General features: G+C 44.2%; 1 protein-coding gene across 2 annotated transcripts in view; it reads left to right on the forward strand.

The window, feature by feature from the left end:
• Window positions 1-22,432, forward strand: part of NAALADL2 (N-acetylated alpha-linked acidic dipeptidase like 2) — a 1,363,601-nt gene that overhangs the window by 886,693 nt on the left and 454,476 nt on the right. For both annotated transcript variants that reach the window (XM_040428250.1, XM_040428251.1), the window contains exon 6: window positions 18,842-18,982. In XM_040428250.1, the coding sequence (XP_040284184.1) occupies window positions 18,842-18,982 (141 nt within the window). The remainder of the gene's footprint in view (window positions 1-18,841; window positions 18,983-22,432) is intronic.

Here is a 22,432-nt window from a genome sequence, read left to right on the forward strand (position 1 = left end):
TGTACACTTTTAATTTTTTAATAAATTCTGCACTGTATGTGTAACCATAGCGAATTAAACTTAGCTGTCTCTATAGTAAACTTTCCTATATGATTGCTAGAATTAGCGAAGTTGAATAGGTAGCTAAAACGAAGATGCAGAATACTTTGTTATCTTCGTTTTGTGGAATATGACGAATACATTCGTCATATTCGCTAATTCTACCAAGCCAACCATAGTAAACCAGGTCCAAGTTAAAATCGCAATTCGATTAATTCAAGTTATAATAATCGAATTTCGATTTTAACTTAGCACTGCTATATTCCATATTAGGCTAGAATGAAATATAGCAGTGCTAAGTTAAAATCAAAATTCGATTATTATAACTTGAAATAATCGAATTGCGATTTTTCACGTACTTCTCAAATCCGACAGTACATTCTAGTATATGGAGACGTTCCCATGGTGATGGGGACGCTCCATGAGCACGGAAGTCGGCAGAAGCGGCAACGGGCACTGACTGGAGCAGCCAGGAAGCCAGGAATCCAAAGGACAGGTAAGAACAACTTTAGGGAAGTGGGAAAGAAAAAAATATAACAATAAAAAAAAAAAAAAAAAAACAATATTCTAAATATCGAAGTGCCGATATTCTCGAAAAAAATTTGATATTCGAATATTCGCGCTTAACACTATTGGTGATAAAAAAAAGTTGTTAAAATTTTTTTAAGAATTAAAGGGCATCTGTCAGCAGATTTGTACCTATAAAACTAGCTGACCTGTTGCATGGGAGCTTTACAGCTTAAGGTACAGTATGTGTGTTAGTCCCAAGCTCATATGTATCTACATTGTTAAGAAAAATGCTTTAATATATGCCTGTAGGAGCAATGGGTGCTTTGCCATTACACCTAGAGGCTCTGCTTTCTCTGCAACTGCAGCGTCCTATCCACTTTCATTGACAGGTCCAGGCAGAGAAAATGTCATTATGCCTTGCCCTTTCTATCAAAGTGGTGAAGGCTCAGTAATTGCAGAGAGAACAGAGCTTCTAGGTGTGATGGCAACACCCTCATTGCTCCTAAATGCTCATTTGCATATATTAAAACATAATTTTTCTCAGCAATGTAGTTGCATATGAACATTGAACAGAAACATATGCCTTCAAGCTGCCAAGCGCGCATGCAACAGGTCAGCCATTTTTATAGGTACAAAATGTTCTGACAGATGCCCTTTAAAAAGAAAAATCCCAAGTTTAAAAAGTTTTCTTTGTTTTTTTATTTAAAAAGTTATTTTTTAATGATCCAAGCTATATGCTATAATTGTCACTTTATTTTTAGTGCACAGTAAAATGCAAAAAAATAAATAAATTATTCCACGATTCCTGTTTCCATGTATCCTGCATCCTCAAAAAGTTAAAATAAAAAAGAAAGAAAAATTCATCAAAAAGTGAAGCGTATTCTAACATTGTACCAATAAATCTATAGCTAATCGCTATTGATACAATTCTGCTGATGGAAAAGTAGAACACTTTTAAGTGTTTTTATTGTGCAAAATCAATAAAATATAAAAACATATATAAAAATAAAATCAATTAATAGTATGTCAGGCTAAAGACACATAGGTCTGTACTGGAGCTGTAGGCAGAAGCTGGCTGTATAGGACATCATTTTTTATTATTGCTTATCTTATGCAGTAATTTGTTCAAAATAATGCATAATGAATATCATTAGAAATGGAAATCAATCAATTATACAGAGCATGCTATAACTACTGTGCTACCTACTTCACAGGATATATATATATATATATATATATATATATCTCATTACTCCACTATGTTGCCTTTACACTGTGAAAGGAAGTAAGTGAGAAAAAAAATCCACATGGTTCACAGTAATGGTGTCACTGATTCCTTAGTTTTATTTCACACTATGTCCCTCCTGCCTTTAATGCAGAAATCACGAATAATATATGGTTAGTAGAAAAGAGAATAGAAATGAATTTGATGTGCAATAAGAGCATCATAATTACAAGTATCACTGGCATCATAATTTTTTAAAAGTTGTAATTTCAATGTATAATTTCATGACAATTTGCCATTTTCATGGTAAATCATCATGGATTACTACAAGCGAGCAAAAAGGACTGTGGATATTATAGTAAAGCACATCCAGAAGGATTTTAGATTTCATGCTTCACAGTTAAATCTGACATTGAGTTTACTGAAATTGATTTCCTATTCCCAAAATATGTCCACATTTATCAGTATAATTTGAGACTTAACTTTTCATGAAAAGGTAATGGACCATTTTTAATCTTATGGGAATTAAGCTACTTTACTATTTTTAAATTCAAAAACTAAACTTTATTTGGCATTAAATTGAGCTAACACACATTACTCTAAGTGTCTTGCAAATAAAAGTCATGATGCAATACAAACTGTAGTAAACTGCTTCTTAGACTCCTTCTTTTCATCACGTTACTACCTGTCAATGCATACACGTGTAAATGTTTACATGCCAATGTAACCCATTAAAATGCTAACTGCATGGCCCCCTGTTCCTCTCAGAATGGCCCTCAATTTAATGCCTACCAGTAAGTGCCCAGTTATAGCGTACTCATTAGACAACAGATTATCCCAAGATTGCTCACATTGGCTGCCAAATATTAGAGCAGGAACCAGAGAGTATTTCAGTACAAAGAACTTCCAGAGTATGCCCCCACCTACTGGTTCTTTCAGACAATGCCCCCCTTACGTAGCTAAAGGCTCATGGGCCCTGGTGCAAGATTTCAGCTTGCCCCCCCCCCCCCCTTTCCCTCAGTGCTTTGTGGCCAGGGAGGCAAAAATTTAAACGGCACCCCCCCAACTCCCCCCCCCATGCCAAATTCTTGACCTAACCACTTCTCTCCAGCCAGGGGTGTAACTTGACCAGCATGCACTTTCCATAATACCAGTGTCTTCTTATGTGGCACAAGGGTCTGCTACCTCTGCACCCTCTATAGCTACGCCCCTGCCCGCATGTAGTGCCTGTTAGACAGACACTGCCCCCTTACACTGTACTCCAGCCTGAGAGCACCTCAATTCAAAGGACATTCTGGAGAACGCCCCTACATGTGCAGCCTACTAGAAATTGCCCTCTTACAGTTTAATCTAGAAACAGAATACCATAATACAAAAGGCTTCCAAAGCATGCCCCTACATTCAGCGTCTATCAGAAAGTGCCCCCTTACACTGTACTAACGCATACCTCAGACATATAGAATTTTCCCAGCCAGAATGCAAATAATGTACAGCACCTTCTAGAGAGTGTTCCCTTGCCGACAGAGCGTATGTGTGCCTGAATGAGGCATGTAGGTTTATTGAATTCACTATGTCTACATTTTCATGCTTTCACTCATCATAGAAAGTGGGCTTTGCATTTTCATTCAATATATTTATACTGGTACTTCTAATATTCTTTAAATCTATTATATGAACTTGACAATTCCTGCAGTAAAATGATCCACTTTAATTAAGCCCATCCTTTATGTTACATTTACTGTCATTTTGTCTGAAGAAAATAAGGTTGAAGCAATTTCATCTAATTGAGCGCTAAAATGATATGAAGCTGTGAAATTAAGACTTATCTTGGAGATAATAAATAAAGTAGTTGTAGTTGGTCAGTCTTACAGTAATTGGTTTCATTGAAAGACATATTCCTTTTAAATCATTAAAGTAGTTATGTTACTTCAAAAAAAACTAATGACAGAACTATTTGATTTTCCACATGATTCAGTTTAAAAATGCCACCCACTGTGTCCTTACTATGATTAAGTGAAGTCTTCCCCGGTCCATAAAAAGTAGCAATTTACTTCTAAAATTGATGGTTCTTAAGCGCCCACTGTTTTTACTATGATATGGTCCTAATGTGTATATGTATGTTTTGTGCGTTGGACTTGTAATCATAGAAACATACAAGATTATCAAGAAAAAAAACACATGGTCATTCTAGACGACCATTATATTATTTCAACTTTATTTTTTTCTTTGGCTATCCCTTTGTATATCCAAGGCATGTTTAAATGGGTTGTCCATTTTTTTTAATTTTTTTATTTCATCCCCAGCCTGCTATACCTGTTGAAAACACCATATGCACCAGCACAGAGAGTCCAGCTATGGCTGAGTGATGGGCTCATAACAGTGGGGAGGAGCCCCTTCAGTTATTTCCCTATCTCCCCTGGGAAACAAATGAGTTGCCAATGGTTGCTACAGCAGCTGACGGTTGTTATTTGTAGCAAACTTTTACTTTACTTTTTTAAATGTGTTTATTTTTTTTGTTTTAAAAGCCTAACAATGGTCACTAAGGCCCATCTTAGTACTCCAGTCACTGCTATACTGACTTAATACATTGCAGTACTAAAGTATATAATTTGCATGTTAAGATTAATAAGAGTTAAAATATAAAAAATATATGTTTAAAAACTCTAAAAACACTTGCTTGCCTTAGTGTGTAAAACTATAAATAAATAAGCAGAAAGTACTGGCTTAACTGGGGGAGGGGCCTAGGTGAGGACTTGTGGGGGGGGGGGTACTATCTCTCCTTTTAAAGAGCACCTTAATCAGTATGAGGAGGCCAGAAAAGTGCTCCTCTGGAATTCTGGGAAGAAGGTATGCAATTGAGAGCTTAGCAAGCTTTAGCTCTGATGCCAACAGATTAAGGCACTCTCAATAAGAAGACATAGCTCCCCAAAATCCATATGTAGTAACATGAAAATTATTCTTTTTTTCTGCATTATTATTGTGCAACAGTAGTAAAACAAAACACACTATATACATTTGGTATTATAATCATATTGATGCACAGAATAAAGTTAACATGAAATTTCTACAGTGTGGTGGATGCCATAAAAGCAAGCTATGCAAGAGCAAAATAAAGTCAAAGGCAAATACAAACGTAGGCCCCATAGCTCTATTAAACCACATGAAGTGGCATCACCCCATCCTGTGGGTGAACAGCAATGGCAGCTACCCACAGTAGCAGGAGTTCCCTCCTTCTCCCAGTTCAGCTTGCGGCAGCCAGGGAGCATCCATGAGCAGTACAGTTTATTTTAAATTGCTATCATCCCCGCTCAGTCTCCTCATCCGGTGCTCTGCTGGTGGAGCAGTTTCTTCTGTACAAATTAGTAAAATCTGCTGTCTTTAGGGACCAAATGGTGTGTGCTCAACCTCACTGGAACATTCCTAGCTGGCAATATTTCTCCCAAAATGCCCCCTGCAATTCTCTCTGTGCGAAAAAGATTCATGCCATGGTGGACACCTGGAGCAGCTTTTATGGGCAGGGACAGTACATGTCTTTCACAGCCGACTAGGTCAGTTATTCTGGCAGCAACCCGTCAACGAGGCCTGGTCCTTTTGACCCCCCCACACGCACACACACACACACACACACACAACACACATGATTGTGTCGGCCTGGCTCCCACACCAGACACTTATCCACCTCCTCTTTCTCCTACATGAACACGTTCCAGTCCTGAACAGCTGGGCACAGGATTGCTTGTACTATCCCTCCTTTCTATAATCTGCCAGGTCAAGCGTTGCCACATTGCTGATTAGCCTGGGAGAGAGTAGCCACACCGGCAAGCAGTTACTCAAGTACATCAAGTAGCAAACATCCTGCTGGTTGTCACTCTGCCGTGCAACTGTGCAAAGTGGTCAGCAAGAATGGGCACAACCAGGGGAGGGCTGGCAGCCTTAGTCCTGGGGGGCAAATCCAGTCAAGTGGCCCATTTTTAGCCCCGCCCATTATTAAAAGCCCCTCCTACATTTAATAGGCCACTCCCAACACACACTGTACAGCTGACATTCTATAGTTGCGGCCTGTCTACACATCATACGAAGAGGGGAGGACCTGTCCTGGCTGCACTGCCTGCTTATACAACAAGCTACAGCCAGGAAGCTCCTCCGCTCTCCTCCCTCCCCAGATCCTGCTTAAGGCTTGTGGTTCCCCCCCACCATCTGCCACCCGCCCGTGGCCTGCTGCCCCCTTTCGTCATCCTCACCCAGCTCTGAATCCTCCTTCTGCAAATGGCAGGGGAGGAGCCGGAGCATCTCCTCTCCTACATAGCACCACATACCTCTTACATCCAATGTCACCTTTGTTGTAGACGTTCTTTTTCCTCATCTTCTCCATTCAGACCAGACCGCCATGATGATTTTTTAGCCATCTCCCGTCTCTGCAGAGATTGACAAACAGATATCAGTTTCCCACATTTCCATCATCTTCTGAACACCCTTTTCTGCCACCCCCAATACTATACTGAAACAGTCCCCCTGGGAATACTACTACCACACAGATAGTGCCCCCTTAAACAATTATTGGCACACAGTGCTCTAAAAAATAACTGCGCCCAGACACTAATAGTATAAAGATAATGTCCCCCAAAAATAATTGTGCTAAGCTGATACTGTGCTAGGGTGCCCCCAAAGTAACAGTGCCCCCCAAAATCCCACCAATAGAAATAATTATCTGCCAGAGCACACTTAGTAGTAATAATGCCCCAATAGTGCCCTAGTAATCATGTTCCTCATAGCCCCCCAGTAGTAGTAAAGCTCCCCATAATACCCCCTAGTAGTACTAATTTTCCCTATAATATGACAGTACATGAAATACCCCCGCTTAGTGCCCGCAGTTGAGCTAATGTCCCCATAATGTATGCCAGTATAAAATACCCCTATATAGTGCCCCAGTAAATGCACTCATACTGCTCCTCTCCCCCTTCCCCATAGTGTCCCCCATAATATGCCAGTAAAAAAATGCCCCTTAGTACCCCCAGCAGATGCCCCTATAGTGCTCCTCTCCGCCACAATGTGCCAGTAAAAAAATTTCCCTTCTTAGTGCCACCATATGCCCCAATAGTGCTCCACTCCCCCATAGTGCCCCCAAATAATGCCCCATAGTGCCGCTCTCCCCTATAGTGCCTGCCATAATGTGCCAGTAAAAAATGCCCCCTTAGTGCTACCAAATGCCATAGTGCCCCCCATAATGTTCCAATACAAAAGGCCCCTTTAGAGCCCCCACTTCCCCATAGTGCCCCCAAATAATGCCCCTATAGTAACCCCAGATGCCCCATAGTGCTGCTCTCCCCTATAGTGCCCCCCAGAATGTGCCAATAATTAAAAAAAAGCCCCTTTAGAGCCCCCAGATACCCCCATAGTGCTCCTCTCCCCCATGGTGCCCCCCCATAATGTGCCAGCAAGAAATGCCCCCATAGTGCCAGCTCCCCCCCCATAGTACAAGCCCCCCATAGTGCCAGGCCCCCCATAGTGGCAGCCCCCCCATAGTGCCAGCCCCCTTATAGTGCCAGCTCCCCCATAGTGCCAGCCCCCCCCGTAGTGCCAGCCCCCCCATAGTGCCAGCTCCTACCCCATAGTGCCAGCCCCCTTATAGTGCCAGCCCCCTTATAGTGCCAGCCCCTTTATAGTGTCAGCCCCCCCATAGTGCCACTTCACCCATAGTGCCAGCCCCCTTATAGTGCCAGCCCCCCCCATAGTGCCAGCCCCCCCATAGTGCCAGCTCCTACCCCATAGTGCCAGCCCCCCCCATAGTGCCAGCCCCCTTATAGTGCCAGCCCCTTTATAGTGTCAGCCCCCCCATAGTGCCACTTCACCCATAGTGCCAGCCCCTTTATAGTGTCAGCCCCCCCATAGTGCCACTTCACCCATAGTGCCAGCCCCCTTATAGTGCCAGCTCCCCCATAGTGCCAGCCCCCCCCGTGGTGCCAGCCCCCCCCATAGTGCCAGCTCCCCTATAGTGCAAGCCCCCCCATAGTGCCAGCTCCTACCCCATAGTGCCAGCCCCCCCCATAGTGCCAGCCCCCTTATAGTGCCAGTCCCCCATAGTGTCAGCCCCCCCCATAGTGTCAGCCCCCCCCATAGTTCCAGCCCCCCATAGTGCCAGCCGCCCCATAGTGCCAGCTGCCCCATAGTTCCAGCCCTATAGTGCCCCCCCATAGTGCTAGCTCCCCCAAAGTGCCAGATTCCCCACCTTAGTGCCAAATCCCCCCATAGTGCCAAATCCCCCCCATAGTGCCAGATCCCCCCCCATAGTGCCAGATCCCCCCCCATAGTGCCAGCCCCCCCATAGTGCCAGCTCCTCCCCCATAGTGCCAGCCCCCTTATAGTGACAGCCCCCCATAGTGTCAGCCCCCCATAGTGCCACCTCCCCCTATAGTGCCAGCCCCCCATAGTGCCAGCTCCCCCATAGTTCCAGCCCCCCCCCTATAGTGCCAGCTCCCCCTATAGTGCTAGCTCCCCCATAGTGCTAGCTCCCCCAAAGTGCCAGATCCCCCCCCATAGTGCCAGATCCCCCCCATAGTGCCAGCCCCCCTTATAGTGCCAGATCCCCCCCAATAGTGCCAGCCCCCTGCAAAGAAGAAAAAAAAACAACACTAATACTTACCTCCATCAGCAGCGATGCAGCCTCTTCTGGCCTGTGTCCCTGCTGTGTGCTGGCTCAGGCGTCGCAATGATAATGACGTCATTGCTCTGCCTGAGCCGGCCTCTGATAGGCTGCAGGCATTAGTGCCTGCGGCCTATCAGAAGAACAGGGGAGGGACACGCCTCTCCCTCCCCTGCCCCACAGCACACAGCACGGCCGAAATGACATCCAGGGCCGCGCCGCCTGTGGTGATGATCGGCGGTGCGGTCCTGAAGAATAAAAAAATAAAATAAAAAAAAAAAAATATTTTTTTTTTTTAAGACGGTCGGCCCAGTGGCCGTTTATTTCGGGCGGCCTGGGGGGCAATTGCCTCCCTGCCCCCCGGCCCAGCCCGCCCCTGGGCACAACATTGTGGCTGCCCTGTACCTGGGCAAAATAACACATGCTTGCTTCATGGCGCACGTCATCAACCTAGTGGCTGAGTCTTCTAAATAACTGGCTTGCGCAAAATGCTGGCAAAGACCATGAGACTGTCTAAGCACTTCAACCACTTTAAAGGGTGCTCTCCTGGACCTGCAGCAACAGAATGGCCTGGCGCTAAACTGCTTAATCCACAAATATGTCACTCACTAGAACTCAACATTGCATATGCTGAAGGGTCTGTAAGAGCAAGGGAAAGCCTTGAACTATTTTGTCATGCTCCAGACAGCCCCAGAAGCAGGGAGCATGTGCTGCTTCAAGGTCACGCAGTGGCAGCTCATCCGAGGTGCCTGTTGGGTGCTGAAGCCCTTCGAAGATGACACAAAGTTTGTCAGCAGGGACAACTGTGGCATGAACCACGTCATCCCTATCATATTTATCTTAGAACAGACGTGGATGCTCATGCAGCAGGGGAGTACAGTGGAAAAAGAGCAGCTGACGCATCTTGCTGTCCACTCTATAGCTGGTGGGGGCACAAAGGGAATCTGCCATGGAGGAGAAGGATGACAAAGATGAGGACGAGGAGCTGCCACTGCAGGAGGAGGAGGAGTCAGATGTAGGGGAGCAAGAGGACAATGAATTGGATGGCACCAGCCAAGACACCTCAGTGGGGAGCAGAGCTAGAAAGAATTGGCGGCGTATCGTTGACATCAAGAAGTCTGAATACTGAATAGCCATGCTTTTAGACCCTCGCTTCCAGAGCAAAATGGTGGAATATTTTCCTCTGGCAGAAATGGTGGACAAGTTATGTTACTACCAGGAAATGCTGTGTACACAGCTTGCGGCAGCTTACGGTGGGCAGACACCTGCATCCATCATGTTTGAAAGGGTGGCCCCCCCACAAAATTACCCCCCTCCCGCCGTCATTAGCAGCAGAAGACATAGCAGCAGCAACAGCAACATTATGGAGCAGTTTTTCCATGTGTCGCACCCCAGTAAGCAAGCTGAAACTCCCATAAAAAATTCCAAATGGGGTGGAATTGGAATAAAAACTATTCTGTTTTATAGGTTTTGCTTTTATGGCATTCACTATGCAGTAAAACTGACTTCTGCTCTTCATTCACCAGGTCAGTATGATTCCGACAATACCATATATGTATAGTATACTGTATGTTTAGTATGTATAGTAGTTTTTCTTGCATGTTAATATTGGAAAAAAAACGTTAGATTTTTTTAATTTTTTTTTATTGTTTATCGTCATATTCTGACCCCCATAACTTTTTCATAGTTTAATCTCAGATGCTGCGTTCATTACTGAGGCCTTTCAGGGGCTAATCCACATTTAAAAAAAATACATACTCACCTAATCCTTGATTGAAGACGACAAGCGAAATCTCACACGGTGAGGCGAGATTGCATATATAAAGGATTATACAGTCAGGTCCATAAATATTGGGACGTCAACAAAATTCTAGCATTTTTGGCTCTATACACTGCCACAATGGATTTGAAATTAAACAAACAAGACGTGCTTTAACTGCAGACTGTCAGCTTTAATTTGAGGGTATTTACATACAAATCAGGTGTAGGAATTACAACAGTTTGCATATGTGCCTCCCACTTGTTACGGGACCAAAAGTAATGGGACAATTGGCTTCTCAGCTGTATTATGGCCAGGTCTGTGTTATTCCCTCATTATCCCAATTACAATGAGCAGATAAAAGGTCCAGAGTTCATTTCAAGTGTGCTATTTGCATTTGGAATCTGTTGCTGTCAACTCTCAAGATGAGATCCAAAGAGCTGTCACTATCAGTGAAGCAAGCCATCATTAGGCTGAAAAAATAAAACAAACCCATCAGAGAGATAGCAAAAACATTAGGCGTGGCCAAAACAACAGTTTCGAACATTCTTAAAAAAAGAAGGAACGCACCGGTGAGCTCAGCAACACCAAAAGAACTGGAAGACCACAGAAAACAACTGTGGTGGATGACCAAAGAATTCTTTCCCTGGTGAAGAAAACGCCCTTCACAACAGTTGGCCAGATCAAGAACACTCTCCAGGAGGTAGGTGTATGTGTGTCAAAGTCAACAATCAAGAGAAGACTTCACCAGAGTGAATACAGAGGGTTCACCACAAGATGTAAACCATTGGTGAGCCTCAAAAACAGGAAGGCCAGATTAGAGTTTGCCAAACGACATCTAAAAAAGCCTTCACAGTTCTGGAACAACATCCTATGGACAGATGAGACCAAGATCAACTTGAACCAGAGTGATGGGAAGAGAAGAGTATGGAGAAGGAAAGGAACTGCTCATGGTCCTAAGCATACCACCTCATCAGTGAAGCATGGTGGTGGTAGTATCATGGCGTGGGCATGTATGGCTGCCAATGGAACTGGTTCTCTTGTATTTATTGATGATGGGACTACTGACAAAAGCAGCAGGATGAATTCTGAAGTGTTTCGGGCAATATCTGCTCATATTCAGCCAAATGCTTCAGAACTCATTGGATGGCGCTTTACAGTGCAGATGGACAATGACCCAAAGCATACTTCAAAAGCAAGAGAGTTTTTTAAGGGAAAGAGGTGGAATGTTATGTAATGGCCAAGTCAATCACCTGACCTGAATCCGATTGAGCATGCATTTCACTTGCTGAAGACAAAACTGAAGGGAAAATGCCCCAAGAACAAGCAAGAACTGAAGACAGTTGCAGTAGAGGCCTGGCAGAGCATCACCAGGGATGAAACCCAGCGTCTGGTGATGTCTATGCGTTCCAGACTTCAGGCTGTAATTGACTGCAAAGGATTTGCAACCAAGTATTAAAAAGTGAAAGTTTGATTTATGATTATTATTCTGTCCCAATACTTTTGGTCCCGTAACAAGTGGGAGGCACATATGCAAACTGTTGTAATTCCTACACCGCTCACCTGATTTGTATGTAAATACCCTCAAATTAAAGCTGACAGTCTGCAGTTAAAGCACATCTTGTTCGTTTCATTTCAAATCCATTGTGGTGGTGTATAGAGCCAAAAATGTTAGAATTGTGTTGATGTCCCAATATTTATGGACCTGACTGTATATGCCATCTATAATGCCATGTGTTTCTACATGGAAGCTCAACATCTGTATGCTGCAGTATATCTACTGCAAAAAAAATTGTAAAATAATTGCAGTGAAATACCCTATGCACAAACATTATGTACCCTATGCACAAACATTGTTTGAAAAAAAGTCAGTTGCAAGGAAAGCTTTTGAGGTGAAAGGAGCTCCAGTATAAGGTAATATTGCAAGGTAATTAGCTGTTTTTAGTTAACTGAGTTTTAGTTGTATTTACCAAATCCATGAAATTTCTCAATAGAGATGAGCGAGATAGCGGGTGCAATGACAGGGAGCTGAGATAGTGCCGCCCCTGTCATTGTAACCCTCAGATGCTGTGTTCATACATGATCGCGGCATCTGAGTTCAAAAACAGTGTAAAATTAACAATAAAAAAACAATTACATCAAACTTACCGCCTCCATTTGCTCGCGACGGGCTGGCCGACGCCATCTTGCTTGAAGATCTCGGCAGAAATCCTGTGCATCTGGATTTTCTAACATGGAATTTTCTGTTGACTTAGCTGAGTGAGGACTTATTTTTTTTGCGTGAAAAGCTGTAGATTTTAATGGCACCATTTTGGGGTACATTTGGCCTTCTGGTAGCTTTTTATCTCATTTTTTGGAAGGAGAAGCTGTTTGGTGTCATTTTTCTATATTTTTTTTTTTACAGAATTCACCTGATGGGGTAGCTCATGTGATATTTTTAAAGAGCTGGCCGTCACGGATGCGGCAATACCAAATATTGTATGTCTTATTTTATTTTTTTCTATTTTTTTAATTACTTAATTGGGGATACTTTTTTTTTTTTACATTTGAAACTTTATATATTTTTTTTTTTTATAAAACACTTTATTATTATAATTTTTTTTGCACTTTGTGTCGCCCATAAGGCCATACAAGACCTCTGAAAGACATTTAACTTCACTTTTTTTTTTTACTATTCATTTCTACCGTAACTGGGGCTGATATAGTAGCCTCAGTTAAAGGGGGAAATACACCCCCATAGAGGCTGTAAAGCCTTACTGCAGGGCTGATCATGGTCTATGGAAGACCCGACAGCTCCTGCACTCCACCAGCCCGGTGGACACAAGACCACTGGTCTGGGACAGAAAGCGGCATAGCGTTTCCTGATCTGTATACACAGCGCTCGTTTAGTGCTGTGAATACAGTTATCTAGATGGCAGGGACACACAGGAACGGTTGATGCCTTCTCTCTTGGGTGTCCTGCTTTTACTGATAGTGGGCCCCCCGCTCGGCAGCTGCACGATCAGAGATGAGGCGGACCGCCCAGGACTTTTATAGTCAATGGGCGGTCGGGAAGTGGTTAAAGGCTATGTACACCTTTGTAGGCAATTTTTTTTATGATTGCATTTCACTCATTTTTGGCTGAAAATCATTTTTTCAATTGGCCTTTATTGAATCGCATTTTTTTCCTAAAATGGCTGCTGCACATGTGAGGACATGGAAAAAGGAACCCTGGGAAGGTGTGATCACCCATAAAGCCATGCATGCAGCCAATCAGCAGCCAGAGAGCCCTGTGATGTCTCAGCCCTATAAATAGCGGCAGCCTTCTTAGATTCTGCCATTTACCAGTGTACTTAGTGCAGGGAGAGATGTCGGCAGGCGCTAGGTACAGTGATAGGAAAGATTTGATTGTGGTGAAAAAACTATTTATAAGTGCAGGGAAAGGATAGGGAGGCATTGTTCCATTTGTGAAGAACGGGGTTCAGTAGGATAGGTTACAGACTGGGTAATAGGAACAATCCTATTACAACTTGGTGCACTGACTGGGGATCCAAATTGCCATTATACAGCTCTGTCAATCCGGAAAACCGTTCTGGTTATTGGAATGCAAGTGCTGTTTGATACAGCAATTAACAGGGTTTATTATAAGGAAATGTTTCTACAGTACATCTTATTTGCCCTTGTGCGGTGCAGTTATATGTTGTAAAGCCCTTTTTGCCGTGTGTTAGTGGCAAAAGAAAAGTGTGGTGCAGTGATATATTCTACAGCTCTGTTTGCCGTGTATTAATGGCGAAATAAAATATATTCGTCGTCCAGCTTTGCACTTATCTGTTGAAAGCCTTTTGTGTAGTGTAAAAGTAGAAAATAATTAGGGCCTAATTGCCATTCTGTGGTGCAGTGATATATTCTAAAGCCCTGTTTGCTGTGTACTAGTGGCGAAATAAAAAAATATTTGATCTAATATTTGGTTATTTGATCTAATAGTATGTGAGACAGAGAAATGCCAGGCCCTGCACAGGAGAGTGGCAGAGGCCTAAATGTTTCTGGCGCAGACAGAGTAAGGGGGCGTGGCAGTAGGGGTCTTAGCCAGAGGCCTGAGCCCCCCAGTGTCATCTAGTGGTCATTTCTTGACCAGAAACTCAGCGGTTCTTGAATGGTTGACTCGGTCATCCACTTTGTCCCAAGTGACATCAGACACCCCCAGCCAAGAGTCGGTGGGTTCCTCTGACACGTCGCTTACTTGGCATGGCCCGAGAGCAGGCCCTGTGCTCCAAACCTGTCCTGAACCTTCCTCTGTCATTTTCAGTTCCATCACCGTGAGAAGAAGTATATGCCGTAGGCTCGGCTCCACTTTTCAGCGAGGAAGAGCTACTAGAGGGCAGTCAGCAACTACTGCCCAGCCAATATCTGGAGGAGAAATTCGCCGCTTCCTCCGCTAGGCAGGCAAGTAGTGATGAGGAGGGTGGAGTTGAAGCTGGTGTTGCGAGCGGTCAGACCCAGAGACCATTGAGGAGGACATCAGTGGTGTGCAGACACTACTCGATGATGATGATGATGTAGCTGATCGCACTTGGGAGCCGGGTGACTAAGGGGCTTCATCATGATCGGGAGAAGAGGGTGGCAGAGCCAGCAAGTCACTAGCGTAGCCGGGAGTCAGCAGGGTGGCAGCAGCGGGAGGTCGGTAGCCAAATGTGGGGTGGAACACCCACTTTGCGGGAACCTACCTGCCTGGGAAGTAGTAGTGCAGGGGTTCAATCAGGGGAGTGTTGGGGTTACAATCATATACTCGGCGGTGTGGCAGTTTTTTATAAGCTGCCGGAGGTGAACGTGGGCAGAAGGTGAATCGTGGCCAGGATGCCAATGTTGGCACCATGGCCCTGCGTCAACATATGAAGAGTTGCCATTAAGTGGCCTGGGAGAACCGTGGCTCTGATGTGATGGTCCAGCCTGCCGCAGAAACCGCTGCATCACCCAGTGGCACGCACCCATTTTCACTCAGTTAAGGCTCCACCACCTCAGCCGAAGGGAGCTGTCTGTCCTTCCAATCATCTGTTGGTCCTCATGCTCCTACTCCTAATCACTCATTCTGTCAGCAATCGATCACAGAAGCGATTGCAAAGAGAAAACAGTATGCATGCACTCATACAATGGCACAGAAGCTGAATGTGCTCCTGTCCAAGTTGCTGGTGCTGCAGTCCCTCCCTTTCCAAGTGGTGGACTCTGCTCCTTTCATAGAACTGATGGCTTGTGCCGAGCCGAGGTGGAGAGCAGTACCAGCCCTGCACACAAATGTAGAACAGAAGGTGGGCCAGTCCTTAAGCCTGTTGGTGTCTGCCAAAGTGCACGGCAGAACCGATTTGTGGACCTGTAACTATAGTCAGGGACAATACATGTCCTTTACGGCCCACTGGGTGAATGTGGTTCCTGCACAGCGACACCAGCAACTTGGCCAGGTGACGCCGCTTCCACCTTGACGTTGCCACACCGTTGGTCCAGCGACAATGTCCACCTCTGCCTCCTCCTCATCTGAGCCTCCACTGCAGGAAAAATTCACAGTGCCCCTCCAGCATACCACATGTGCAGGGAACGGCATTGTCATGCTGTTCTGCACCTCGTTTGCCTGGGCGATTGGAGTCACACAGTGGAGGAACTGCTCCATGTCCTTCAGCAAGAAATTGAATCCTAGCTTTCTCCGTGAACACTGAAAATTAGAACCATGGTGACCAACAATGGGAAGAACATTGTGTCGGCGCTGCATCAACTAGGGCTGAGCCATGCCCTCTGCATGGCACATGTGTTCAATCTGGTTGTCAAGTGGTTTCTGAAGTCTTCCACCCATCTGCAAGATATCCTAAAAATGGCCAGAAAAGTTTGCATACACTTCAACCACTCGTACACCGCAAAGCACTCCCTCCTTGAGCTGTGGCAGCAGAACGGTATCCCCCAACATATGCTGATATGCAGCATTTCCACCTGTTGTATTTCCACCTTCCATATGTTGGACCGACTGTATGAACAGAGAAAGGCCATAAACGATTTCTTGATGATCCAAGTGGACAGGAGTATTTCCCTGTGTAACTTCGATGTCAGCCAATGGCAGCTCCTGCATAACACCTGCTGTTTACACAGGCCCTTTGAGAAGGCCACGTTATTTATCAGTCGCCAGGACTACGGGATGAACAATGTCATTCCACTGCTTCATGTCCTGGAACAGATGCTGGTAAATCTGGCTGGTTAGGGGACTGGAGACGTGGTGCCTAGATCTGATGGCCACATGAGTCCTGTGGGGGCTGAACTGGAGGAGGAGAAGATTGGAGCACAAGCAATGTGTAGCGAAATGGGTGTTTTTTTTTTTACACGGGTGACAGGAGAGGATGAGCTGGAGCAGCCAGAGGAGCTACAGTGCGATGAGGAAGACGAGGCAGAGGACCCAGACACACCGTGGCAGTATGCAGTGGAGATGGAGGCAGCAAGTCCCTCCGAGTCATTTGTACAAATGGCCCGCTGCATGCTCAGCTGCTTAGGTAGCGACAGCTGAATTGTCACCATTCAGCAGAGGGATGACTTCTGGTTTTCCACCTTGTTGGACCCTTGCTATCAGTCCAAAATTGGGGCCTTTATTTCACCCACTGAGAGGAAGGAAAAACTAAACTACAATAGAGACATCCTATGTAGTAAGTTGGCCCCTGCCTAACTGAGCCATTGTCCATCCTCTCGCAGGTCTGACCGGGGGGCCCTCTGCGCTCACGTTCCACTGCCATGGCTGCTGGGGAGGGGTGGGGTGGCAGGAGAAGTACCAGCTCCATCTCCATCAGCAGCAGCCTGAGTCTAGAATCGCTGATGAGCAGCTTTCTTCACCCGCATAGTGAAGAAACTACTCACCAGCAGGTGGTGGCATACTTGGAGTGTACCCTGACAGCCATCATTAAAGATCCGCTAGACTACTGGGCAGCCAAACTGAATTTGTGGCCGCACTGGAAAAGCTGCCCTGCTCGGCCAGTAGTGTGGCATCATAGCGGGTGTTTAGTGTGGCGGGGACCATAGTTACCACAAGAAGAACTCGCCTGTCCACCCAAAATGCGGAGAGACTGACCTTTGTCAAGATGAACCAGTTGAGGATCAGCCAGAATTTCCAATCACAAATTCCTGATACATAAGACTAGATCATCCATGGTGCCACACTAGCACTTTGACAAAAGAGACTGGTTTCTTCTGGCTACCTGCCTCAGCTACTATTCTGATGCCACACATCTGATGCCAAGTGTTTCTTATTTCACCCACCATCTTCAGCGGGTACTGGTATTGCCACCCACCTTGCCACTCTGTGGCCTCCTCATGCTGCTGCAACCTCCACACTGTCACCTTGCCACTCTGTGGTCTTCTGATGCTGCCTCCACCTCCATACTCTGTTATTGTGCCACTCTGTGGACTTTTGATGCGGCCGCCACCTCCAGACTCTGTCATTGGGCGACTCTGTGGTGTCCTCATGCTCCTTCCAGCTCACCACTATGTCATAGTGACTTCTCATGCTGTTCCCAGCCTCCCCACTTCATGACCGTGCCACTATTTAGTCTTTTTGACTTGGCTGATGTCATCATTTATTTCACCCTTCTTCTGATCTGTCAGAAGGAAGGAAAAATGAGACACACAACGGATCCTGTCTGTGTAGCAGCTGTAAGGCCTGTATGGTCCCATCAGAATTGGCTTGTGATTTGGTAGCCAAAAGCAGGAGTGGGTACAAAATACAGAAGACATGCAAATATTCCATTCATGTGTCATCTCTGTTTTGGATCCACTACTGTTTTTTTTTTTTTTTTTGGCATTACCAATACTGATGGATTACTGACCAAATGCTGATCGAGTGAAGGTGGATGCTCCACAGACAGGATCAGTTTTTTGGGGGTTATTGTTCTGACGGATCAGAGGAAGGGCAAAATAGTCACTGACGTCAACAAAAAACGTAATGCTGACACCCTCTCCACTCTGTCGGGGGGGGGGGCTCTACTTGTATAAGTGTTTAATTGAACAGATTTTGCTGATATCTATGAGGAATCAGGTGACGACGGTGTAAAAGGAGTGCACTTCTTCTTGGTGCTAACATCCACCTGTAAGGCTGAGTTCATACTTGAGTTATTTAGTTAGTTTTGGCCCCTTTGACTGCCCAAATAAGTGAAGTGTGCAGTGATTCTAAGAGCGACGCCTGTCTTCTGCATGTCATTCGGACTCATAGTATTAGTTCACTACCAAAGCAGACTCCCTATGCGTGTTACTGCAAGGCACAGTGTTCTATACCACTATAAAGGCTCTCTGCAGCCAGGAAATATCAGTTTTTTTATGTAATTCACCGCAAATAAATTTGGATCAAACCAAATTTTTCACAATAAAATTGGGCAAACGGCGAATGGAATTTTTGAAAAATTTGCTCATCTCTAGCTGTTACTACAGCATCTCAGCCCTGTACACAAAAAAGGATTCCATATTGTTAATAAAGATCAATTAAAAAAAATTATTTTTATAGTTACTCAAAATAAGCACAATTCAATAACATATATATATATATATATATATTTTTTTTTTTCCCCAAAGGTGTACATAGCCTTCGATTAATAATTTCCTTATGAAGACAGATGGCTTATTCTCCTTGTGGGAATCTATCATGTTTTAAATGTTTGTATTTTTTTCTGTTTAGATGGAAACTCCTGGGAAATGAAACCTAATGTGACATCATTGTTGGTGCAGCCAGTAACTATATCCCTTCTGAGAAGATTATTCACTTGGACAGAGAATACAATGACAGATCAGTGTCTTCCTATTAAAGTCCCTGAAAAAGGTATTAGCTTTTAGTTCAATATTGAATATTACGCTTAAAACAGTCTGTGTATGATATAATTTGTATGATAATATACTATACTAATACTATACTAATATACAGTATATTAAATGCCAGCTGAACATGGACAAAACTGAAGTTCTGTTGGTTGGAGGTCAGCTCTTAACAGCAAAGTGGTAGCTTTTATACCCAACACCTCTAGCCCTGGAAGATTCAATCTTTCAGAACTCTAATCCTATTCACAATTTGGATGTACTAGTTATTGTTGAGGACCTGTCTTTCAGAAAAGATATATCTGCCAATATTACATTTTTTAGAGATGAGCAAATCGATTCTACTGATTTCAGAATTTATCTAAAATTTCCCAAAAATATTCCAATCTTAAGTCTACTGGCAACAGATAGGCTTAATATATAAAGCTGAGTGTATGTATGTCCGCTAAAGGAATCCGCACCGTCGCATTTACAATTGTGGTCACTGTTAACGGGCGGCGACTGTGAAGGTCACTGTTAAAGGGGTTGTCCTGGATTGGAGACATTGCTCTAATAGCACAAGTGTGGCATATAGAGAGGTCGCGAACATACAATTTTCCGTTCGCGAATGGCAAACGCGAATTTCTGCAAATGTTCGCGAACGGGCGAACCGCCATAGACTTCAATAGACAGGCGAATTTTAAAACCCACAGGGACTCTTTCTGGCCACAATAGTGATGGAAAAGTTGTTTCAAGGGGACTAACACCTGGACTGTGGCATGCCGGAGGGGAGTCCATGGCAAAACTCCCTTGGAAAATTACGTAGTTGACGCAGAGTGTGGTAAGTTAAATTTGCAATGCGATTAATATAACCTGTATTAATTGCATTGCGATTACAGTTTAGATCTGAGTTCCTAATGGTTGTATTGCTAGAATATAACGAAGATTGAGAATATAGTGCTATATTCGTTATATTCATCAATTCTAGCAATACAACCATTAGGAACTCAGATCTAAGTTGTAATCGCAATGCGGTTAATATAACCTGTATTAATCGCATTGCGATTACAACTTAGATCCAGTGGCGTTGCGAGGGGGGTGCGGTGGGTACAGGCCGCACCAGGTGACACCAGTCTGATGGGGTGTCACCCGCGGCCCGCCGGCGCAGGAGTTCTCACTCACAAGTTCAACTTCTAAACTTCGCAAGCAAGCAAGCACGTTGCGCCGTCACGTGGTAAAAGGGGACGGGGGTGTGACTCACTTCAGCGTGGCGAGTGGTGGGGCGCCGCGGCAGCTGCCCTGCAGGAGTCTCTGGTGCCCGGAGGAGGAGGTAGGTAGAGCGGCTCTGACTTTATAGACCAAATTATTTTAATAATACCCCAACAATAATAAGTTAATAACCTAACCCCATTCATAAATTACTGGTGGATTATTATAGAGACGGCCCCAGGCCAGGAGACATAAGGGGTTGGGTTGAACTGTGGGCTGGGGCCACCCGGCCACATTTACTAATCTTTGCTCAGGGGGGCCCTCATAAATATAGACCCACATGGTGTGGACTGGTCATTTTTACTAAGGAGTATAGTTTGTGACACTGCAGCTTCCGAATGAATCTAAAATGGATGCTGTCCAGGAGGTGGGAGGGTCTGGGAGGGAGGGTATGATGCTGATTGGCTAGAATGTGTCTGCTGACTGTGAGGTACAGGGTCAAATTTACACAATGATGACGAATAGGGGGCGGACCGAACATCGCATATTTTCATCTTTGAAATTCATGGCCGGAAGTTACTGTTTCCTTCTCCTCATTGACGTACCGGGTCCCTTGTAGGCAAGCAAAGCTTCCTCTTCTGCTGCTCAGGGAGCCCGGTGGCATCACTGGCAGCATAAGTAATTTATGCAGAGTGGATGGAGGGGCGGTAACTAGGCTGGCCAACATCGCACTAAGCCCTGCCCCTCCAGTCCGGTGATGTCACCGGGCAAGGAGCTTTAGAATGAATGGAGGTGAATATTGTTGAGGGGGCGGACTTACAGCGGAGCAGAGAGACAGCTGTAACCACCTGATGCTGCGCTGCCCTAGGACCCACAGGGCAGTGCAGCCGGAAATTAGGGAAAGATAAACAGATATATAAACAATGAGTGGGGGACCGTTGGAGCCACATAGAAGTGGCGAAAATAGCAGAAAATATATGGAGGCTTTTATTTAGATGTACATTGTGAGTAAACGTGTTTTTTTTTTTTTTTAAACATTTGGTCCCGGACAACCCCTTGACGGGATCACAGATGGAGTGGGCCCCCTCCCTCCCCATCACCCGCTGCTCTGTTGTGGCAGTGAGTGATGGTTACCATGGCAACCGGATGCATTCACTGGCTTCCGGCTGTCCATGGTGCTCATCAGACTTCTGCTAAATGCAGAAGTCTGATCAGACTAAGTAAAGTGGAAATACAGTACAGTACACTATATAGTATGCTGTACTGTATTATACAGACATCAGACTCACTGGATCTTCAAGAACCAAGTGGGTCTGGGTAAAAAAAAAAAAGTGAAAAAAAAATTAAAAATAAAAAAAAGCACAATTACACTGATTAAAAATAAGAAAAATAAAATTCCCTACACATGTTTGATATCACCGCATCCATAACGACCTGATCTATAAAACGGTCATGTTACTTTCCCCGCACGGTGAACACCATAAAAATAATAATAATTAAAACTATGATGAAATTGAAATTTTGCCCACCTTTCTTCCCAAAAAAGGTAATAAAAGTAATCAAAAAAGTCGTATGTACGCCAAAATAGTACCAATCAAACCGTCACCTCATCCTGCAAAAAATGAGACCCTATATGAGACAATGGCCCAAAAACTGGAAAAGAAAATTGCTCTCATACTATGGAGACACTAAAACATGATTTTTGTTTTTGTTTCAAAAATGATATTATTGTGTAAAACTTAAAAAAATAACAGAAAGTATACATATTAGGTAATGCCACATCCATAACGACCGTCTCTATAAAAATATCATATGACATAACCCCTCAGGTGAACATTGTAAAAAATAAAAACAGTGCTAAAAAACATTTGTTTTGTCTCCTTACTTCACAAAAATGCAAAGGCATATGCCCCCCACCATGGGGCCAATCTAACAGTCACCTCATCCTGCAAAAAATGATACCCTACATAAGACAATCGCCCAAAAAATTAAAAAAACTATGGCTCTCAGACTATGGAGACACTAAAACATGATATTTTTTTTGTTTCTAAAATATTATTGTGTAAAACCTAAATAAATAAAAAAAGGTATACATATTAGGTATTGCCACGTCCGCTATAACCTTCTCTATAAAAATAGCACATGATCTAACCTGTCAGATGAACATTGTAAATAATAACAAATAAAAACAGCTATTTTTTGTCAAATTTGAATCCATTTTTTCCCGTAACAAAGCAAGGGTTAACAGCCAAACAAAACTCAATATTTA

This window comes from Bufo bufo, chromosome 4 (assembly GCF_905171765.1).
Source record: "Bufo bufo chromosome 4, aBufBuf1.1, whole genome shotgun sequence".
In the NCBI taxonomy this organism is placed as follows: domain Eukaryota; kingdom Metazoa; phylum Chordata; class Amphibia; order Anura; family Bufonidae; genus Bufo; species Bufo bufo.